The sequence below is a fragment of the Temnothorax curvispinosus genome, unplaced genomic scaffold (genome assembly GCF_003070985.1).
Source record: "Temnothorax curvispinosus isolate PA1 unplaced genomic scaffold, ASM307098v1 QBEX01015501.1, whole genome shotgun sequence".
Classification (NCBI taxonomy): Eukaryota; Metazoa; Arthropoda; class Insecta; order Hymenoptera; family Formicidae; genus Temnothorax; species Temnothorax curvispinosus.
Genome location: NW_020225281.1, coordinates 197,869 through 217,265, shown reverse-complemented (window position 1 = coordinate 217,265; position 19,397 = coordinate 197,869). Strand labels below are relative to the sequence as shown.

Sequence of the window (19,397 nt, the reverse complement as noted above, 5' to 3'; positions counted from 1 at the left end):
AATCACCAGAACTATTACTAAAAAGTATCAGGAACTATAGAACTCGACTGCATGCGACAAGAACTGCCTTTTATTTTTGATCTGCTAGAAAATGATATGCCAACTTCACAGACACGTGAGATCAGCACTCCCATGACCCGAGAGGTCACCCAGATCCTTATGGCGTTTTTAATTTATTGCGCCCTTTGCTACGAAATTTCGAGATAATTGAAATTTTGTGCTTTATTTCGTGGAATTAGATGGAATGCGACAAACAAGTCTATAATTTGCCTATTTTATTAGTCTCGAGTCTTCTGGAAGGTTTCGTCATTTACTATTTAATGAGCGATGACAGTTGGAGTGCATCCGCTTCGTCAATTAATAACCGCTATTTTATGGTTTCCGTGTGTTTCGTGTGATGAAATGAATGATTCCACGAAAGAAAGAAATCGTGGAGTCAACAGGACATAATAATATGTTTATTCGTTATTTTTATTTGTTATTTTTTATTCGAAAATAAAACAAAATATATAAAGAATTTTGTTAACAAATGATAATATTTCATGAACGTAAAGTTATAATTTATTAATTAGTATTTTTAATGTCAAATAAATAATTAAAACTAAAGAAATTAAATAAATTTACAACCAATAAAATAAAAAACAACATAAAAACTAATCTTATTTATAAATAAAAAAAGAAAAATTTAATGAAAAAAGTACATAATCAACTTTAGTTTCCCAAAGTGTAGATTTCAGAATGTTTTTCTTTTAGTTGGTTTAAAAAAATCACTTAAAAGTAATTATTATTAAAGTTTATTTTTTATTTGATACATTTTTATTTAAAAATGCTTTCAGAAGAACACGTTTTTCAAACATATACTGTCTGATAATCGATGATATTTGGCTGTATTAATCATCGTAGCAAATGAAAATAATCTCTCCACCCCAGGTAGCAAGCACTCGTCATTTTGACGTCAATTGACGTCAAAAGTCTGTCATTTTGACGTCTCTTGACGTCAATTGACGTCAAAATGACGAGTGCTTGCTACCTGGGACTACTGGAGCCGAAGAAGGAATCAATGTACTGTATTTTATAAAAACTTTATTTATTGTAGGATATTTTTCTAGATAAGATATCTGAGAGTCTGGATCTTCTAAATAACGAAAAATCTAGAAACAAAAACGAAAATAAAGATCATAAAGCAAATATTTTTGTTTTTGTTTCTAGATTTTTCATTATCTAGGAGATCCAGACTCTCAGATATCTTATCTAGAAAAATATCCTACAATAAAGAAAGTTTTTATAAAATACAATACATTCATTCCTTTTTCGGCTCCGGTGGAGCGCGCTAGATTATTTTCATTTGCTACGATGATTAATACAGCCAAATATCATCGATTATCAGGCAGTATGTTTGAAAAACGTGTGCTTCTGAAAGAATTTTTAAATAAAAATGTATCAAATAAAAAATAAACTTAGATAATAATTACTTTTAAGTGATTTTTTTTAAACCAACTAAAAGAAAAACATTCTGAAATTTACACTTTTGGGAAACTAAAGTTGATTATGTACTTATTTCATTAAATTTCTCTTTTTCTATATTTAAAAGTAAAATTAGTTTTTATGTTGTTTTTTATTTTATTAATTAAAACTAATGACATAGGTTTTTATTAAATTAAATTTTTATTTTATTGATTGTAAATTACGAAAGTGGCCACTTTCGTCCCTGTTTAGCGGGACGAAAGTGATCACTTTCCGCCCTAGGGAGGAAAGTGGTTACTTTCGTCCCGCTATGCCGTCCTGGTGTGAAATGACCACTCTCGCCTCTCTCTAGGCATGGAGGTCGAACTTTCCGTAAAGATATTGTGAAAAATATCGTGTGCACCTCGGAGCGAAAGCTTTTTCAGACGAGTGTGAAGTTTGCCGCCCTCGCCTTCGGCTCGGGCGGCAAATCACACTCGTCTGAAAAACGCTACTTTCGCCCCTTGGTGCACAATATACCATTAATTTCTTTGTTTTAATTTATTTAATGTTAAAAATGCTAATTAATATATTAACTAATAAATTAACTAATTAATAAATTATATTACAACTTTACATTCACGAGTGAGGACTTTAATTTTTACTCTGTGCATTATTTTTTGTTATCTATTTTTTTTATTCGTTACATTCTTCGAATAAAAATGATGAATTACAAATAAATTATTCGTGATTATTTTATTCGAATAACGAATAATCGAATTATTCGTTATTCACGAATAACGAATACATTTAGTTTATTCGTCATTTTTTATTCGTTATTCAGAATAAATTTTACCCAACACTGATGCTAGGTGAATAATTTACTCGTCCTTAGCGTCTATTTCGTCTTTCGTTGGTTTAAGTGAGTCGGCACCTTTGATCGTTGATAAAATTCTTTCGGAATCCGCAACATTGTTATATCCATTAATCTTATGTTAGTCGCGTTCTACACTTATATATAGTAGAATGATTAAACAAAAAAACATTAGCCGTTTTGAATTTATGTATAAAATAATGAAACAAAACATTAGTTATTTTGCATTTATATATAGAATGATTAAATAGAGAAAAATTAGTTAGTATTTGAAAAATTACAGTTATGCATACTACAAATCTGTTAAGACAAATTATCACTCTCAGATTTTAAATACTTATTACATTTCATTAATGCATAATTCTATATTTGTATCTATTGTAGTCATTTATTCAAGCGATTTTATATTATATATTGAGTTCATTTCTCAAATTTAATGTTATCGTTAGAAAGAGAAATATAATAAATATGTAGAAAAAATTGCAAAAATTAAATCAAATAATTAGTTATCAACTTTACCTTCTTGTCCTTTTGCTTGTTAAAGCAACGTTTGCAGGTCCCCGTACAGAGGTAATGTCGAATTCTGTTGTTCTGACATAAGAAAATCGAAATCCGCAAGAAAGGGCGATGATGCTGAAGTACTCTAAACACTTTTGTAGGCAAAACGAATAATTACCCCTCAATTGCGTCTAATGCTTTTCTTATTTGATAACTTATTTGATCAGATAAGAGAACGAAAACAACAGGTGATTATCTTGACTTTGACGCACTGCAAAGGGATCAATAACATATACATGGCTCGTTGAATGCAGTACATCGATAAATGTTTGGATGAGATATATAATATACATTTTTGTAGAATGGTTCGCGTTTTAAAAGAGAGTAAACTAAATCAATTTACAATTAGTACGAATATAGTACTATAGCGTATCAAACGTTCGGTGTAAATTCCCAAACAGCACGCATGTCCAAAATCGAGACGTAAAAGTACGTCTTAAAGACATCTTTGAAACGTTTTATGTAATAATAATGTCTTAAAAACATCTTAATGACGTCTTTAAGACGTGTCTTATGTCCCGATTTTAGACATAGTGCTGTCTAAGTTGAGCCATAGAAATGGGAATACAACGTAGGTTCAAAATTAGCGCCACTCCCGCATTGCTCGTCACGTGAGCCGCGTTAGTTCGTCACTTCTGGGGACCAGGGGACAGACGGCGTTGAGGACCATTTCGTTTTCCTGGGGCGTTTGCTCGTAGCGATTTGGCATGTGCTCTTTGGCTAGGGATTAGGAAGAGGGGGGAACGGAGAGGAGAACCACGGATCGGTGTGGATTGTGGTTGTGGTTGTGGATCACGGTCAGCCAAGATGGCGAACCTTCGAGGAGGCTGAAGGTATCCGTCGCTCGTTCTCGTTCTCGTTCTCACCCTCGCGTAATCTCCCGCGCGTCGAAGTGAACGGAGTTGGCGTATTATGTCCGCGTATACGTTCTCGCAGAGGCTGTTTACGCCGACGCCACCGGAGCGCGGCAGCTTCCCGCTGGACCATGAGGGCCGTTGCAAGAGCACCATGATCAGGTACATGCGCTGCCTGGCCGAGAATCGCAATCAGAACACGATGTGCCGCGACATCGCCAAGGAGTACCTTGGCTGCCGCATGGACCACGACCTGATGGCGCACGAGGATTGGTCCAAGCTCGGCTTCGCCGACAAGATCGAGGGCGCCAAGGAAACGTAACGTCGATAATCGTCCTTGAGAGATCAGAGATCAGATATCCCGTGTATCTCGAAAGAAAGGAGGGGGATTATCTTGGTCGTCGTCGTCGTTATCGTCGTTGTCGTTGTTGTTCATCCCGATTTTCCTCGGAGAATGTCGTGCACTCTCTCTCTAGTCTAATCGGTGCTCTTAAAACTTTCGATGTAAAAAGGACACCAGACTATATATAGTTTGGTGAATTAGTGTGTTCAAGCGAGAATACGCACTGCCAGCCAGGTGCAACAAGAACTTCCTCTATGCCAGTGTTGTTGAGAAAGAAGTAACAATAAGAACAATAGGTTTAATAAGAGACCAATTTAAAGGGAGAAAGAGAACTGAACGATACTAAAAATCGCGTATATCTACCTTTTATTTTCATAAGAAGGAAGATTGAGAATTAAGTTATATCGCTTGACCACTCGTTGGGTTGGGCTTCTTGAGCTTTAACATAAAGATATCCTTGTAGCTTGTTACGCGGCTGGATTGTGTTGCAACCCAAGTGGCCTAAGAGAGCAATTATCCCATAAATAAAATAGAGAGTTTCGATATTTATCACGTTGAAAACTGAGAGTCTATCAGATTTTACTGCAGAGTCCAGACTGACGTAGAACGGGAGGCAACGCAAAGGTGAAGAAAATGGCGAGCTCCTCCAGGAAGAGAGTACTGATAGGCTGTACCGGTAGCGTCGCCACGATCAAGCTGCCGCAGCTGGTGGAGATGCTGCGACAGAACAATCTGGAGGTGAGGGTGGTCGTGACGGAGAGAGCCAAGCACTTCCTGAAGGACGCCCAGCTGCCGCCTGAGATCCAGGTCTTGTCCGACACAGTGGAGTGGGCCGCCTGGCAGGACCGCGGCGATCCGGTGCTGCACATAGATCTAGTGAAATGGGCGGACGTGTTCGTGATAGCGCCGTTGGATGCCAACACTCTGGGCAAGATTGCCAGTGGCATATGCGACAATATCGTTACCTGCGTGGCACGCGCATGGGACCCTGCCAAGCCGTTCCTCTTCTGCCCAGCTATGAACACCAAGATGTGGGAGCATCCAATTACAATGCCTCAAGTGAGATGAAAAGAATAGCGCAGAAATTAAAATAAGAGAATGTTAAGATTTTCTCGTTAAAACAAATAAATAGATGAAGTATATGATCCTTTTTATATACATTTGCAGAAAAAATAATCACATACAGGGAGGAATGTCCCCTTTAATTTTTTGTATTTAAGAAACACCCTGTATACTATTTACTTAAATTGAATTAAATTCAATTCGTGCAGATATTTGTATGTTGAAATTGCATCATTAAAAATGAAAAATTTAATTAAACCAATAACAATGTTGGACAAATTCTAATAAAAAGAGATAAAGAAGAGTATAATAGTCAAAGATAAACGTAGACATTAAATTTTTTCTGTCTTATATAATTTTTCTATTTTTCTTTTTTCTTAACGAAGAGATTCATGGAGTTTTGTGCTTTCTCAGGTATCGCTGCTCAAATCCTGGGGCTACAAGGAGGTGCATTGCATAACCAAGATGCTGATGTGCGGCGATGCGGGAATAGGCGCGATGGCCGAAGTGGACACGATCGTGCGATCCGTTCTGCGAGCCTTGAATCCCTGGATGGATCAGTCGGATCTGTGTCCCTAGCAGCGGCTGAGATCGGCCTCCTCGTGCGAGCCTCGTCGACGACGCGAGTATCGATGAAGCTCTGTCACGTCGTGAGCGCCGATATCAGGATCTCCAAAGACGCGCTATGGTGCGATTCGAACATACGCTTATAATGATTAATAAAGATACACGCCAAGATGTCGCTTATCTCTAATAAAAAATTGAGAGGAGCCTAAGACCCGAATCTTTCGAACCCGTATACGGCTCGTGTAATCAAGAATTTACGTTTATTAGCGAAAACGCATTCATAAATTTTTCTCGAGTTACGTTGTTCACCGAGAATTTCATTCTTTCGTTGCTCTTATAGGACGAACTACGTCATCGTTAGGTCATTGTTAGGTAGGAACCTACGTAAGTTATACGCGAACAGCGAAATCTGAGTTTGAACGCATCATGGTCGTCATATCCTTTGCTCAACCTGGAATAAATCAATCGTACCGTGAGGAACAAACGAGATAATCGTAATTTTATCTGTCCAGTTGAAATGCGATGTATAAAAATGCTCTAAAGAAAAGGGAAAATTCTGTTGACATATCCTAAAGTTGATCCGCTGGAATGTACAATGCTTTTGTTAAATATATGAACAATATATAAATATATATATATATGAATTACAAATATATAAGGCGTTCTTTCTGCTTTCCTCACCTTACAATTAACATTTTTTTCAGTGATGCGTACGTAAGGCTAAAAATCAGAAATTTTCTGCGGTGTGTCATTGTGTATGGTAAAATCACTTTATTTTCGTATATACACAAATAAAGCACGAACTGACAATATATAAAATACGTATAGAGCATATAATCGGCACATTACATTAATTTTCCCTTAAGTTTGGAATAAACAGAGGGTTGGAGGAATTCTCGCCTCCTAGTAGAACTGCAGGACGCATCACTCCGATGCATTTGCTTCTCCATAACAATGGTACTCAACCAGAAGACAGTTAATCGAAAAACAAATATAATATCATTTATACCGTTTGTCTTCGTTTCAATGCTGCGCGCTTCACGGACATAGTACATTCTGCAATACGCGCGCGGCTTATAGTATACTTTTATATAATTATAAAACATGTTTATATATTTATATATATACAGGAGTGTACGTTGGAAATATAAATACTACGAACTTTGCAGAGACGTATAGATCCCGATATTAAAACTACAGTCAATTTCTCCTTTGCAAAAATTTAATTAACCTTCATCTTTCCCCTTACAATTTTATTATTTTAGATTCTCGGTTACTGACACTTTAATTTATAAAATTCTGACCTGAAGTCTACTGAAAATTAAATGCGAAATGAGATTTTGTTATTTATTTCCGCTCTCGATTACCTCCACTCGCTTAAAAACTATCAGTGTCTTACGCTGAGAAGAAATCGGCTTGAAACAAATCGGAAAATACGTTCGCAAAGTTCATGTAAGCATCTCAGATACACCGGCGCTGTATATAAATCTGTGAGATTGATTCTGTGCTACTTTTCCTTGATATTACACTAACTACTTGATCGCGCGCGGTATATAAATATCACAGTTTACAAAACTGGCGACACTGCGTTTTGCCCGTGTCCTCTTTTGCTAAATATTATACGGTATCAATAATTAATACAGTATTTATATAAAATATGTGCTCTGTCGGAACCGACTATTTTGTCGTTTTAAGATTCGATTCCAACTAATAATCGCATCGCGATTCATGGAAGGATCACGGAATTTCTTAGTGGCGCGTATTAGTCCTCAGCAGGGATATACAGCGTGTTTTTTTAAAAGTGCTCACTTATTACATAGCGGTATTCCTTATCAAAAATTGAATCAAAAAGTCCTGAATTTGTTTCTATAATACTTAATAAGGCAGTAATTATTGAATAAAGTCAGTCCAATCAGCACTGTCTGCTACGTAATTAGTAGGCGCTTTTTAAGAATATGTATGAATGAGGATTCCCATCTCAATTTAAAAATTCTTGTAAAAAGAATATCGAAAAAAGTTGGATGGATTTTCGGCAGTGGTAGTTCGTAAATTATTATCGCAAGATCTGCGAGATGTCCTCTCGTTTCTTTTCGCACCTTCGAGGACTTGACGACATTCGTCAGTCATGCGATATAAAAGCGTTACGTCTTAAGTTAATTACTTCGTATATAAATGCGGCCATGTAAAAAGACAGTATACAAAAATATGCTCTTGCGCAGCACAATGGCGCGGTTTATCCAGGACTGATGATATGGATCTAAGTCACACGCTCTTTGTGAGAGAAGATTAACTGTCAATACGATTTTATCACCCAGATAAAAATTAAGTAAAAAGTATGCAGAAAAAAACTTTTCCTCGTAATATCATATTTCAAAATTTTATAATTTGTCGTCAACCATTTCATATATCTTCTTTGAATTCTTCGCAAATTAATTCGATTACATTCTTGAAGCTTTGTTCGCGAGCTACAGTCGCGATCTCTTCATCGGAACCCAGGTAGCAAGCACTCGTCATTTTGACGTCAATTGACGTCAAAAGTCTGTCATTTTGACGTCTCTTGACGTCAATTGACGTCAAAATGACGAGTGCTTGCTACCTGGGAAGGCTCAGCGACGAAAGTTGATTCCGTGGATGTGAATGTGCCGCAGACATTGCTTTGAAACTCCAATCGATGTACGAACAATCTTCCATCCCCTGTGTTCACCGATCCACCGATGTCCGCACTTCAAAAATCCGTTTAACTTTCTGGTATTCGTATTTCGCACGCGAAATTTCCATGTGAGGTATAAAATGCTCTCCGACGCACGTCGTCAGCTGGAAGGAATCACGTGCGTTATGATCTGAAAGAAGACAGAAAAATATATGTGACAGCAGCTGCTCGCCTATTTTCAAATAATTGATTTAATCGCATTAAAAATTTAGCTACTAATTTTTACTCCAACCATGGAGCCATGTGATATTTTGTAGAATTATATGAATAGAATTATAAATATTTGGATCAAAAAGTTAAATTATTACAAAACATTATATATCAAATCTTATATTTCATTAAATTACTTTTACATATTAATTATGTAATATTATAACTATTACTTTGTGACGATTATACATTGTTTCATGGCGTCTTTCTAAATTCTGAATTTATATTTAATACTAAAAAATATCATCTTTAAAGTCTTCTTTTTCAATCATGCCACTCTTTAAAAATTTACGAATACAGGGGCAATGAATAATTACCTCGTTTTTACACGTATATTATCCTCATAATAAAGCTCACAACGATCGTGGCAAATATCGGCGTGATTTCTCCTGTGGCGATGGCAGCGGTGGCGGAAGCCGAGAGGATACTCGACTTCCTGGGTAGGTTGGTTTCGATATCGTTGGTTTCCACGTCTGGCGGTGGACAACCCATCCAGACTGGCGCCGACAATTTCTGTTTCTCGTGCGCCACCCTCATCCTGAGATCGTCAAACTCCCAGAAGCCCTTGCCTTTGAAGAAGTACGTCTTGCCTATCGAAAAAGCGAAAAAGTTATAGTAGAAAGTCGATAACAAAATTACACAGAAGAGATTTATTTATAAAACGTTAGAAAAATCAAGAATTGAAATCAAAGTCGAATGAAATATTAAGAAACAAAATATATGGTTGCCTATAGAATTATCTTTTACAAAAAATATACATTATCTTCGTTAATAATGTATTATATTTGGCGTTAAAAGTTAAATTTTTATTTATCTGTAACAGAATTGTCTGAGATTAATAGTATTTGAGTAATTATTTTTATAATGAAATAATTTTGTCCGAGATTGTCAATTTCCGAAATTTACCATTTTTCCATTGGAAAACAGCATCGATGTCATTCCCAACGCCGGCGAACATGCTCATGTCCCTGGGATAATCGAGTTCCACGTAATTAACAGTTTCGTCGAACCTGCGTGGGGCAGAGGATTAAATTGGAGAATTAAATTTTATTTATGGATTAAAAAGATAGTAGAAGCCCAATATGAATCGGATTACAAATTTCATTATACGTCCGATCGAATGAGCTTCGATCTAAATTAACATTATCTTTCATTTTAATATCAGTCGAAGATTGCTGTATACAAAAGTTGAAAGTTTGACATTATGTTGAATTCTAGGCAATAAAAAATGAGAAAGTATAAAATCTGATTTGTGAAATTACACTACAAAATCACCTCCAATACATGGAACCGCTGAAGAAGTAAGTCTTGCCGTTATGGCCCCACACCATGGCGCCGTCGATCTTCTGCAGGGCAGCCGGTAATCCCAGATATGTGAGCGGTTTTGGATAACCCGGCTCCAGATTGTTGGCGTCGAAGACGTAATACTCGCGACCAATGAAAAAGACTATCTTCTTATCCGGTCGCTCGTAAACGGCGTCCACGTGATTGATGCTCGATGGCAGATTGAACAACCTGCTGATCTCCGCCGGATATCCCTCATAGATCCCCTGGTCGCCTATTCGCCATAGATACTGCAACGCGGTACCAAAGGAGGATTAGAATCTCAATGCGGAGATGTTAATTCATTATGTTCCTCGAAAACTGTGCCGTAGAAAATACGCACATAATTTAAGTTATAAAATATAGGATATATGAATGTAATGTATAGGTACATAATAATTATTTTAATACAATATTTTAATTTTAATAAAATATTGACGATGTAAATAAATATAGCAATTAAAAATATATCATAAATTATATTCTATCTTTATGCTCGAAAATCAAACAGATAATAATGTAAAATACTGGGCACTCATTCTCTTGTCCTTAGAAAATAATGTAGATATAGAGAGACTCTTCTTAGTTCCTTGCAATAAAGCGAGATAATGACATCTGAAAGGTTCATTATCATATCGTTCTGAGATACAGCAAGAATTCTTTTCGTAATTCCTCATTATATAATATTCCTTCTTTTTACTCTTCTTAAATTAGTAGAAAATTTCCACACGTAAAAAAAATGCTCTTCTTAAATTTGATCGCTGCTTACTCGTCCTTTGAAGACGAAGACCTCCCTGCGGATGATGCTGATGGCGTCGTAGCTCGTGTCGCATTTGTCGGGCACGTCGTCCCGCTGTGGCGGGGTCCACCGATGTCTGAACCTCGGTGTGGGCCTCATTGTCGTTGTCGTTGTCGTTGTCGTCGTCGCCGGCCATGTCGTGTGATGCCGATGGGGTTTGTGCGGCCGGTAGTCGGGTTTCTGCGGGTAACGACCCGGTTGTCGAGGCCTGCCGTCGTCCGGATAGTGATTGGGCCTGGTGGGTCTCGTCCTCCAAGGCCTGTACGTCGTCGTCGTCGTCGTTGTAGTCGTCGTCGGAGGTGGCGGTGGTGGTTGCTCTGGTGGCAGTGGACCACCCGGTATATTGCCCCACAGTTTGCCTTCAGGAGCCCCTGAGAAATAATTATTTCATTCATCCATTACGTTCTCTTCTCTTTTGATTATTCAGTTTATAAATCTGTCAATATTAACATTCAACAGCGAAATTAATCCATTTAAAATAATTAATAATCAAAAACGTGACTAATTTAAATTCGAAATAAATTTATTGGAACCTTTTTTCTTTAAACGTGACACGTAAAATAAAAATTGGCCCAAAAATTGATTGAAGAAGATCATAATGACTAATTGAGTAATTAAAAATCTAAATTAAGCATCTGTATAATGCATTGTTATATATATTATATAAAAATATAACATATATTTGATGTATATAACGAAAATTTGTTACGAACATTAAATTATCACGAAGAAGGAGTGAGGAGTTTTCGTTTTTCCAGAAGTTTTTTCGGGCTAGTATATGGCCCGAAAATGCGATACGGTCGACATTGCCTATCAACGCGAACACATCGACCGTGTTCGAGACCGTTTCAGAGAAGGCGAGCACGCAAGTACGCTAATGCGAAAGGATCGAGGCAAAAAGAGCTGATTCCGTTCTCGCTCTTTACATCCGCGAGCGACGAATTCATCCCGTCGTCTTTCAGGATCCCACCGATCCTATCCCGCCCCGTGAAAAGAAATTCCGGGACGGGCGAGGTCGATATCGGACAATTTGTAACGAGACGTGTGTCTGCAAAAAGCGTAGCCTCTACAAAAAGAAGGTAAATTCATCGCATGTACTCGCATAATTGCAGCTATGTCACGCGACGGAATACTCGTAATTAGGCAGATGCATCGCCGTCTCTTTACGCGCGCGTCGCTATTAAAAAAAAAACTTTTAAAAATATAAAACTTTAAATATATAAAACAAATACCTATACATGTATAAAAATCTTAAAATGTATATATAAAACATGCTCCTCGTCATTCTTTTGTTTTTTACACTGAGAAAAGTATTTGGTATTTGCGACTATAATTATGCATAGTAAAATAATTCAAGTCGAAGTTTTTATTTTTACAGTTATCATTGCTGTAATATTAAATAATCTTATATGTATAGATTTCAATTGTAGTCATTTTTATTATATTTATAGTACGACTTACTACATAAATCACAGGTTGTAGTGTATAAAACGGTTACGGTTAGGTGAATAATGCATGTTAAAGCTATGACAACAATAATGTAGTATTGAGTCAGCTATAATTCGCATTGTTAAAATAACTATAAAAATGTAGTTAGCCGAAAATAACTAAAAATTATAATAAATTTGTGATGACTGCAACTATTTTGTTTCTCTCAGTATGGGTACTTATCAAATATTGCTTCGATCGAGTCAAAGTTCATCGAGAAAAAATTTCGCTCTCTCCAATTTCTCCCATATTGTGATTATCCTGAAGTATCATCAGCCGTCGCGATCTTAATTAGCCTATCAAAACTATTTGCCAGCTTCGAATGGGTGCATTTCCCTCCCCCCCCCCCGGCAAACCGTGCGCTTTCGATGAGTATCAGAGCGATCAAATAGAACGCGTTTGCAATTCGTCGGAGGGCTATTGATTCTCATTGTACGAGCATTATTTTACTTTGCGTGATTGACAATAGAGAAATATGGTGCGGGGAGAGAGGTGGTGCTTTTAAAATGCCTCTCTGCGCGCATGAGAGGTTGATTTTGCGCCACGGAATTTCCGAAATTCCACTCCCGGGAAATTAAATTTCCCGATATCACATAACACGAACGTATTATTTGGCAATCGTACATTTCTATTGTTTCTATCTTACTTTTTTTCGCTTGAACAAGATGTAACTGCATCAATTCTTCTGATCGAGGTTAAACAGGACTGCCGATAATAATTACACTGCATTCCGATCAACATTCGATTTCACGTGAATTGACGTATATTCGATTTAGCGACAAGCAAATGCGCGATGCGAAAGTCAAACAATGTGATTGATTAGCGTTTTAAGTCCGCATAAATTCAGCCATTAAAATGAGCGTTATGCATTAAAGTGCGATGCACTTTAATTTCACCAATAAGAAATGATTACAAAAGAGAGAGGAAGAAAAAAATCAGTCTCCCGTAAATATGTATACGGATTCGATCATACGTTTGACATTTGGACGTACAAATAGACAATATTGTGCGGTGATGTGCACAGTGACAAGTGACAGCGCCGTATATCTCTGTATTTATGTTATAATATTTAAAGAAAGTAAAAGAGAGAGACAGGAAATTTATATGTTGGGTGCATAAATCACACCCGCATCGCGAGGAGAAAACGTATCGCCGTGGCAGAAGATACTTGGCGATATCAAATTGCCATTATGGAGCAATAAACTATAGCTGTTGATGACAAACGCGGGCGATTAAAATTCGGCTTTATCGTTGGCCACGTGTTGGCGCGATGCGTTTTTTTATTTCCTCGTCCCTTCCCTATCGGACGTGTTTTATCAACGCGGGCAAATCGCTCGTTAATTCCGCGCGGCCGCGACAAGCAAAACACACCCCAGATTGATAGGACTGGTGAAATTACGAATAAGCTCTTCCTCGCGACGCGTGTAACACGCGTGCGGGCGCACGGGCAACGATTCACTCCATTTCCCCCGTGTACAGCGTTACACATGTATACGTATATACACCGCCGTGTACAAAATTTACGCTATCGATTGTTCGGGCGAAATGTAACCCGTGTCGAGGGACGCCGATTAGATACATAGATGAAACAATAAACGCGGATCGCGCCGCGAGTGGGCGCGAATTAAATGCAAGTGAAACGGAAAATGGCAGTACGATTAAAATCCACTTTGCGCGATCCACAATTCGCGCGATAAACTTGAATTTTAGGTGCGACCGTAACGAAAAATGTTTATGTATATATGACAAATTAAGATATCAAAGAAAGAGAAAGAAAGGTAGAACGAGAGAATAATACATAAAATTATCAAATTCTGTCTCAAAGTGGTCTTAAAAAATATTATGTGATATACACTGTCGCTCAAATGTTTGGAAGCATTACTTTTTTTAAGAAAAATAGAACAGTGATGCTATATAATACTTCCAAAGAAAAATGTCATATGAGAAACTTTACTATCTGTTTTAACTATTCAACACAGTATTATTTGTTTCTAATCATTTTCAAAGTATTAGCAACACGTACTGTTTTGTTTTTCTTAAAAGTTTGAAAATCTTTATAGTGCCTAATTTTTAAATCAGGTACATCGTGTTATTAGCAGTTCTACTATTAAACATGTCAGTTAAATTACTTGATTAAAAACTTCATAAATCAAGGCGCTACTTTTATTTTATATCTAAAAAAAATGTATTATTTCACTATTTAAAACTTTAAACCTTGTTTTCTCGAAATGTTCAAAAATAGATATGCGATTTTCTTTACCTCTAAGGTACCTATACAGATATATGCGATATATGCGTAATTTAAAAATTATATTAAAATATCATTACATAAAGGATTGCATCGCTCAATCTTCATACTGTATGCATTTTTCATGAATATATGCTGTAATACATATATGCAACAAAATCAGGGGTCATACAATTTTTTATAATAAAAACACGGTGTAATAATATTTTATATGAAAAGTTCTTTTGGAACATTTCTCTGCAAATATTTAAGAAAGTATGTTTAAGGATACTTAAAAAAGTGCAAAAATGTGGAAAACGTTCGAAAACGCTCGAAAGTCTTTTTGTACAAATTCTTTTAAATAGATACGATCGAAAATGAGCGCACATATGTGTGTGCACAAACGCGCGCGCGTTTTATATCCAAAAGAATGCAGGTTTAAAAGGGTCAAACTTCTCGGCGGTTTTTGCGAGCGATTGGCGTGCTTTGTGCGCCATTTGCATAGAAATTCGTACAGGAAATCGGCCGGAGCTTATTGAATGGTATGTGGATGCGATAGCTCGCGCGACGTTAACGGATGAACACCGCACGGTTCTGTAGTCGAATGATACTTAATATTCGCCAGTGACCTACCAATTAACGTAATCTAGACTATGGAAGATAGAGAGGGAGATAGATGGAATGAGGGTGCCGTTTCCTGAACACCGAATCTAATCTCGACTCCCGACCGTCAATGGCGTCGATGCAATTACAATGACGCGCTCGATAATTGCCGCTGCCTTCGCACCCTCCAATATTCTAACTGTCTCTCCAATATTTTCTCTCTCGCTTTCTCTCTCTCTCTCTCGAGTCCTCCGCTATCGGGCACAAGTGATCTTTTCGTCACGCCGAGTAATTTCCGATTATAATAAAGAAGTTAGCTACACCCCCTCTTTCTTCGCCTCGTCGCCGGAGCCTCAAACTTTATTACGTTAATATGAGTAAAGCTAAGGTTATTTTTGTAAAACTTAGGGGAACGATATTCATAAGCCGCAGATATTAGTTTTCTTAATTTTTAAACATTTTTGAATATTTCATATTCACAATCTTAAATTTTTAATTCTTACGCAAATCAAAAGTCTTGTTTAGTAATTTTATTTTATTTAAAACTAGCTTAAAGCTATCCGGCATTGCGCGTCGAGGAATCCGTGAAAACACATTTTCACCCCTTTTCACGCCGTTAGAGATCAAATTTCTAAAAATTCCTTTTTACTGGGTGCTTACAATATGGAAGGAATATACTTCCCGAATTCCATGTTTCTAGGTTTAGGGTTTTGGCGTTGATGAATCAGTCAATCTGTCAGTCAATGACAATTGTTTGTAATATACATAGATTCTCAAGAAGAAGGAGAGAATCGCGGATTTTATTCCCGCGGCACAAAGTGCCTTATCTTCCAAAAGCCGCATCCATTCGAATAAACCGAGATGATCGCGCGTTAACGTGCATGCAGCAACTATAGCGACTATGTGAGAAGTTACGATTCCTAAAAATCAAATGCGATCCAGACGCAACGACGGGTTTAACTTTGGCGTCAGTTAAAAGATAAACGGACGGGAAAGGAAACAGCAGCGATAATGATTTTGCTGCGAGGAAGATGAACACGACGTAGACGAATAATCATGCGGCGATGTCATTCAAGAATGTATATCATCATCAACCCTCGACACTGTTTCTCTTTTTCTCCCCAGATTTATACCGGAAGAGATGTTTTCGTCCGGTTTGAAAGTAACGTCGGAATTTACTGCCGCGAGTGCGCGCGAGGTATATTGCGCGTGTAATAAAAATGAAGGGAAACAACCGCCACTCTTTACGGCGTCATAAGCTCGCGAGCTACGAGCTGGCTGATATAAAAATCCCGGCGGAACCGAAAGTACTTCCATTCAATGCAACTTAAAACGCTTTCGGACAAATGTATTACTGGACTTGCAATTAGGATTATTAACACCGCACGTTTGCATATATATTCTAAATTTATATAGCCATCACCTATAATTTTTAAGCATTATAATTACATCAGAGAGAGAGAGAGAGAGAGAGAGAGAGAGAGAGAGAGAGAGAGAGAGAGAGAGAGAGAGAGAGAGAGAGGACTAAATTCGAGACTAGGAATGTGATGAATGAAACCGGAAGTGACTGATATAAATGAAGATGAGCGTGTTTCGAGCTGCCTTATAGAATGCACAGACGCTAAGCGCAGAGTTTTTGTTGCAACGAGCATTCCGCGTATACTTTCCCAAGAGAAATTTCCGCATCAAAAACTAATTAAAGCACAGCTAACAAAAATTCGATAAGTTCGTCGAAAATTAATGAGAAGAAGCGAAAGAGAACGCGTAAGAGGGAAAAGTGGATTTTATTGAATCGGACGATTTGATATGTTAATGTAGCGCAATGTGGAATGAGGATGTTTCATACGTTATACGGCACGTAATTTAATATTGACGATAGGTCGAGAGATTGAAAAGAAATCGCGGATGAAAATTGGGTCTTTTTTCCTCGCCGTTGTGGATTGAAAAGTTGGCGAGAAAGAAAGCTTTGCGGGCAACGTGCTTCGGCGGAACGCGCGAGCTTACGCGAACGTAAAGAAGAAAAGTGTATTTTGGTCCGTCCTTCATTATCCCCGACAAAGGCACTTTCGTATATATTTCACGGCAAGCGGTTTCACCGCATTGATTCGCCGGGGCCTTTCGTTTCCTTTTTCTGGAATTCCTCGCGGAAAATACGGGATGGACTGGAAAAATCTGCGGATTGCGGCTCAGTGGTTTAAGGACTTACGAGATTAAATTTTTGAAACGCTACCGGTCAAAATGATTCTATCGCAGCGAGTACAATACAATCAGATTCTTTTCAACCTTTATGTATTTATCGGGAAGCAGAAAATAATATAGTTGAAAGAAACGAATAAAAGAAGAAAGATTTTATATCGCAAAAACATACTGAAACATTTGAATTAGTTAATAGATGATTAATAAGAATAATTTTATTACATTTGAAAAATAAAAACATTTAAATATAATTTTATTTAATTAAAAATATTTTTCAATAATACAAATATTTATTTCATTATTATAATTTCTGAGTGTCTATGATTTATTAAATTGTTACTTCAAATTTTTACAAATTTTTGTAAATTATGAACTGTAATTATTGTATAATTTTACATCTCGTTACATTCGCTTTCATCTAATTTCTCAAATTTTTACCTATATTATATAAATTTATGTATACTTTATTTCATTATAGTACGTGTCTTTACGCGTTATGAAAATTTTCATATTACGAAGATGATATAATTTCCATAAGTTCTCGATCGCTGTAATTCAACGGGTGCGCAATCAACGGTATCGTTGCTGAACACCATTCTCTTCAAACGAGAAGCAGAGGCGTACCTATCTCAAAGAGCAGAGGCCTCGGGCCATCCTAATGGACAGATCATAAAGCCCTCAAATAGAAAAATCGAGAAGAAAAGAGAAAGACAGTAAGAACGAAAGAAAGAGAGAGAGAGAGAGAAAGAGAGAATTGTCGTGGTTTACTTGCCATGATAAAACTGTTGTAGGTCGAGATTTATGGTGCTTTGATGAAGCGGTGAAAATGTTTGTTTTCGCGATATTTCATCGATATTCTCCTCGTAAATCGATTTCGCTGGTTTAACTTCTTAACGACATATTGCGATTGCGAATACGCAACGCGTTGTTTTCCATAAAATATATTCCCGAAAAAAGAAAATTTTTCCCTCGAAAACATCTACTGTGTGTACGCCGCGGCTGCGTCATTGAGTCCTTATCAAACGCATCGTATACATTACTGCGTGATAATTCATTTATCTTCCGCCTGTGCTTTTGTAACGTAATACTCGAAATTCAGGCGCTATCGTATTTATTTTTGTTAGCGATAGGAGTTTGTTTGTTAACAATTTCCCATGTATAGCGGTGTTATCCCTGATATTCCACGTTTTCTATCCCGCATCGTATAGTTTCATTTGTTTTATAAAATGTCGTTTTTTGTAAAAAAAAAACAACATTTTATTTATGCGTTATTCTAATTACGAAAATACGTGGCAAATAAATATTTCTTTTACTAAAGGTGTCTCTTCACGTTGACGCTCGATGCTCATTTTCAGCAAGCAAAAATCTTCAGAAATAATATCTTTTATTTATCCATAAAATATTATTACTTGAAGATATTACTTGAAAATAATTAATATTTTACGTATTTCGAAGTCTATGATTGATTGTACTGGGACGATTAACGACGATTCAGCGACGACGCTGAATATTAAACAAATTCAACTTCATTTCTTTGACGCTAGCGTTAAAGCGAAATCACCACGTTCATCTTGTTGACGCTCATTTTCAGCGTCTCATGAATTGGCACCTTAAACAGATAGAACAAACGTTAAATCCTATATATGAATAAAGATATTAAAAAAATGGGACTTGAATTAATTTACAATTTCTATGGATTAGATTTCTCTTCGCTCGTCCGCGTGTGTTCTGTTCTGAACAACTTGACAGTATACCTTCGGTATCAAAGTTTGATTTAAGACTAAGAGAGTACCCAAACTTACTTAACATCAAAGCAACCCCATAATAGGCTTAACAAACAAATCCAATTTATGACCGGCAAAGGAGATATATGGCAGCGGGAAAACAGCTGCAAGGAGCATACCAACTAGCAGGAAAGAGGCGTAAATTCTCGCGGGGGAGTGTCTAGACTAGAGGCGGCCAAGCGTTAAACATCTTAAGGAAGCTCTTGCGAACTTAAGTCTCTCTTGTATAAACAACAAGCTGAACCTTGTTAAGGCGGCTATGCAACTATAAGTGCATAGTGATTCATGACTATAGCTTTAAATCGAGATCGTATCACTCCGGTAGAGCAGTCGCTCTAAAAATCTGAGTGAAAAAA

At 37.1% G+C, this 19,397-nt stretch overlaps 3 protein-coding genes across 3 annotated transcripts in view; 2 read left to right on the top strand and 1 right to left on the bottom strand.

Moving 5' to 3' along the window:
• Positions 1-3,586: 3,586 nt before the first annotated feature.
• LOC112465761 (cytochrome c oxidase assembly protein COX19) lies at positions 3,587-4,442 on the top strand. The gene has a single exon (XM_025033482.1). It carries the CDS (start codon positions 3,788-3,790, stop codon positions 4,049-4,051), a length of 264 nt encoding a protein of 87 aa, XP_024889250.1. The 5' UTR covers positions 3,587-3,787; the 3' UTR covers positions 4,052-4,442.
• A 106-nt stretch (positions 4,443-4,548) lies between these two features.
• LOC112465760 (phosphopantothenoylcysteine decarboxylase) lies at positions 4,549-6,352 on the top strand. Its single transcript, XM_025033481.1, has 2 exons — positions 4,549-5,131; positions 5,549-6,352. Exons 1-2 carry the CDS (start codon positions 4,706-4,708, stop codon positions 5,711-5,713), a joined length of 591 nt encoding a protein of 196 aa, XP_024889249.1. The 5' UTR covers positions 4,549-4,705; the 3' UTR covers positions 5,714-6,352.
• A 95-nt stretch (positions 6,353-6,447) lies between these two features.
• The window catches only part of LOC112465757 (matrix metalloproteinase-2-like), a 199,529-nt gene continuing 186,579 nt past the window's right edge, over positions 6,448-19,397 (bottom strand). The window contains exons 8-12 of the mRNA XM_025033478.1: positions 10,714-11,114; positions 9,897-10,195; positions 9,528-9,631; positions 8,939-9,211; positions 6,448-8,541 (exon numbers count right to left, since the gene is read on the bottom strand). Of these exons, the coding sequence (XP_024889246.1) occupies positions 8,946-9,211; positions 9,528-9,631; positions 9,897-10,195; positions 10,714-11,114 (1,070 nt within the window). The 3' untranslated portion in view covers positions 6,448-8,541; positions 8,939-8,945. The remainder of the gene's footprint in view (positions 8,542-8,938; positions 9,212-9,527; positions 9,632-9,896; positions 10,196-10,713; positions 11,115-19,397) is intronic.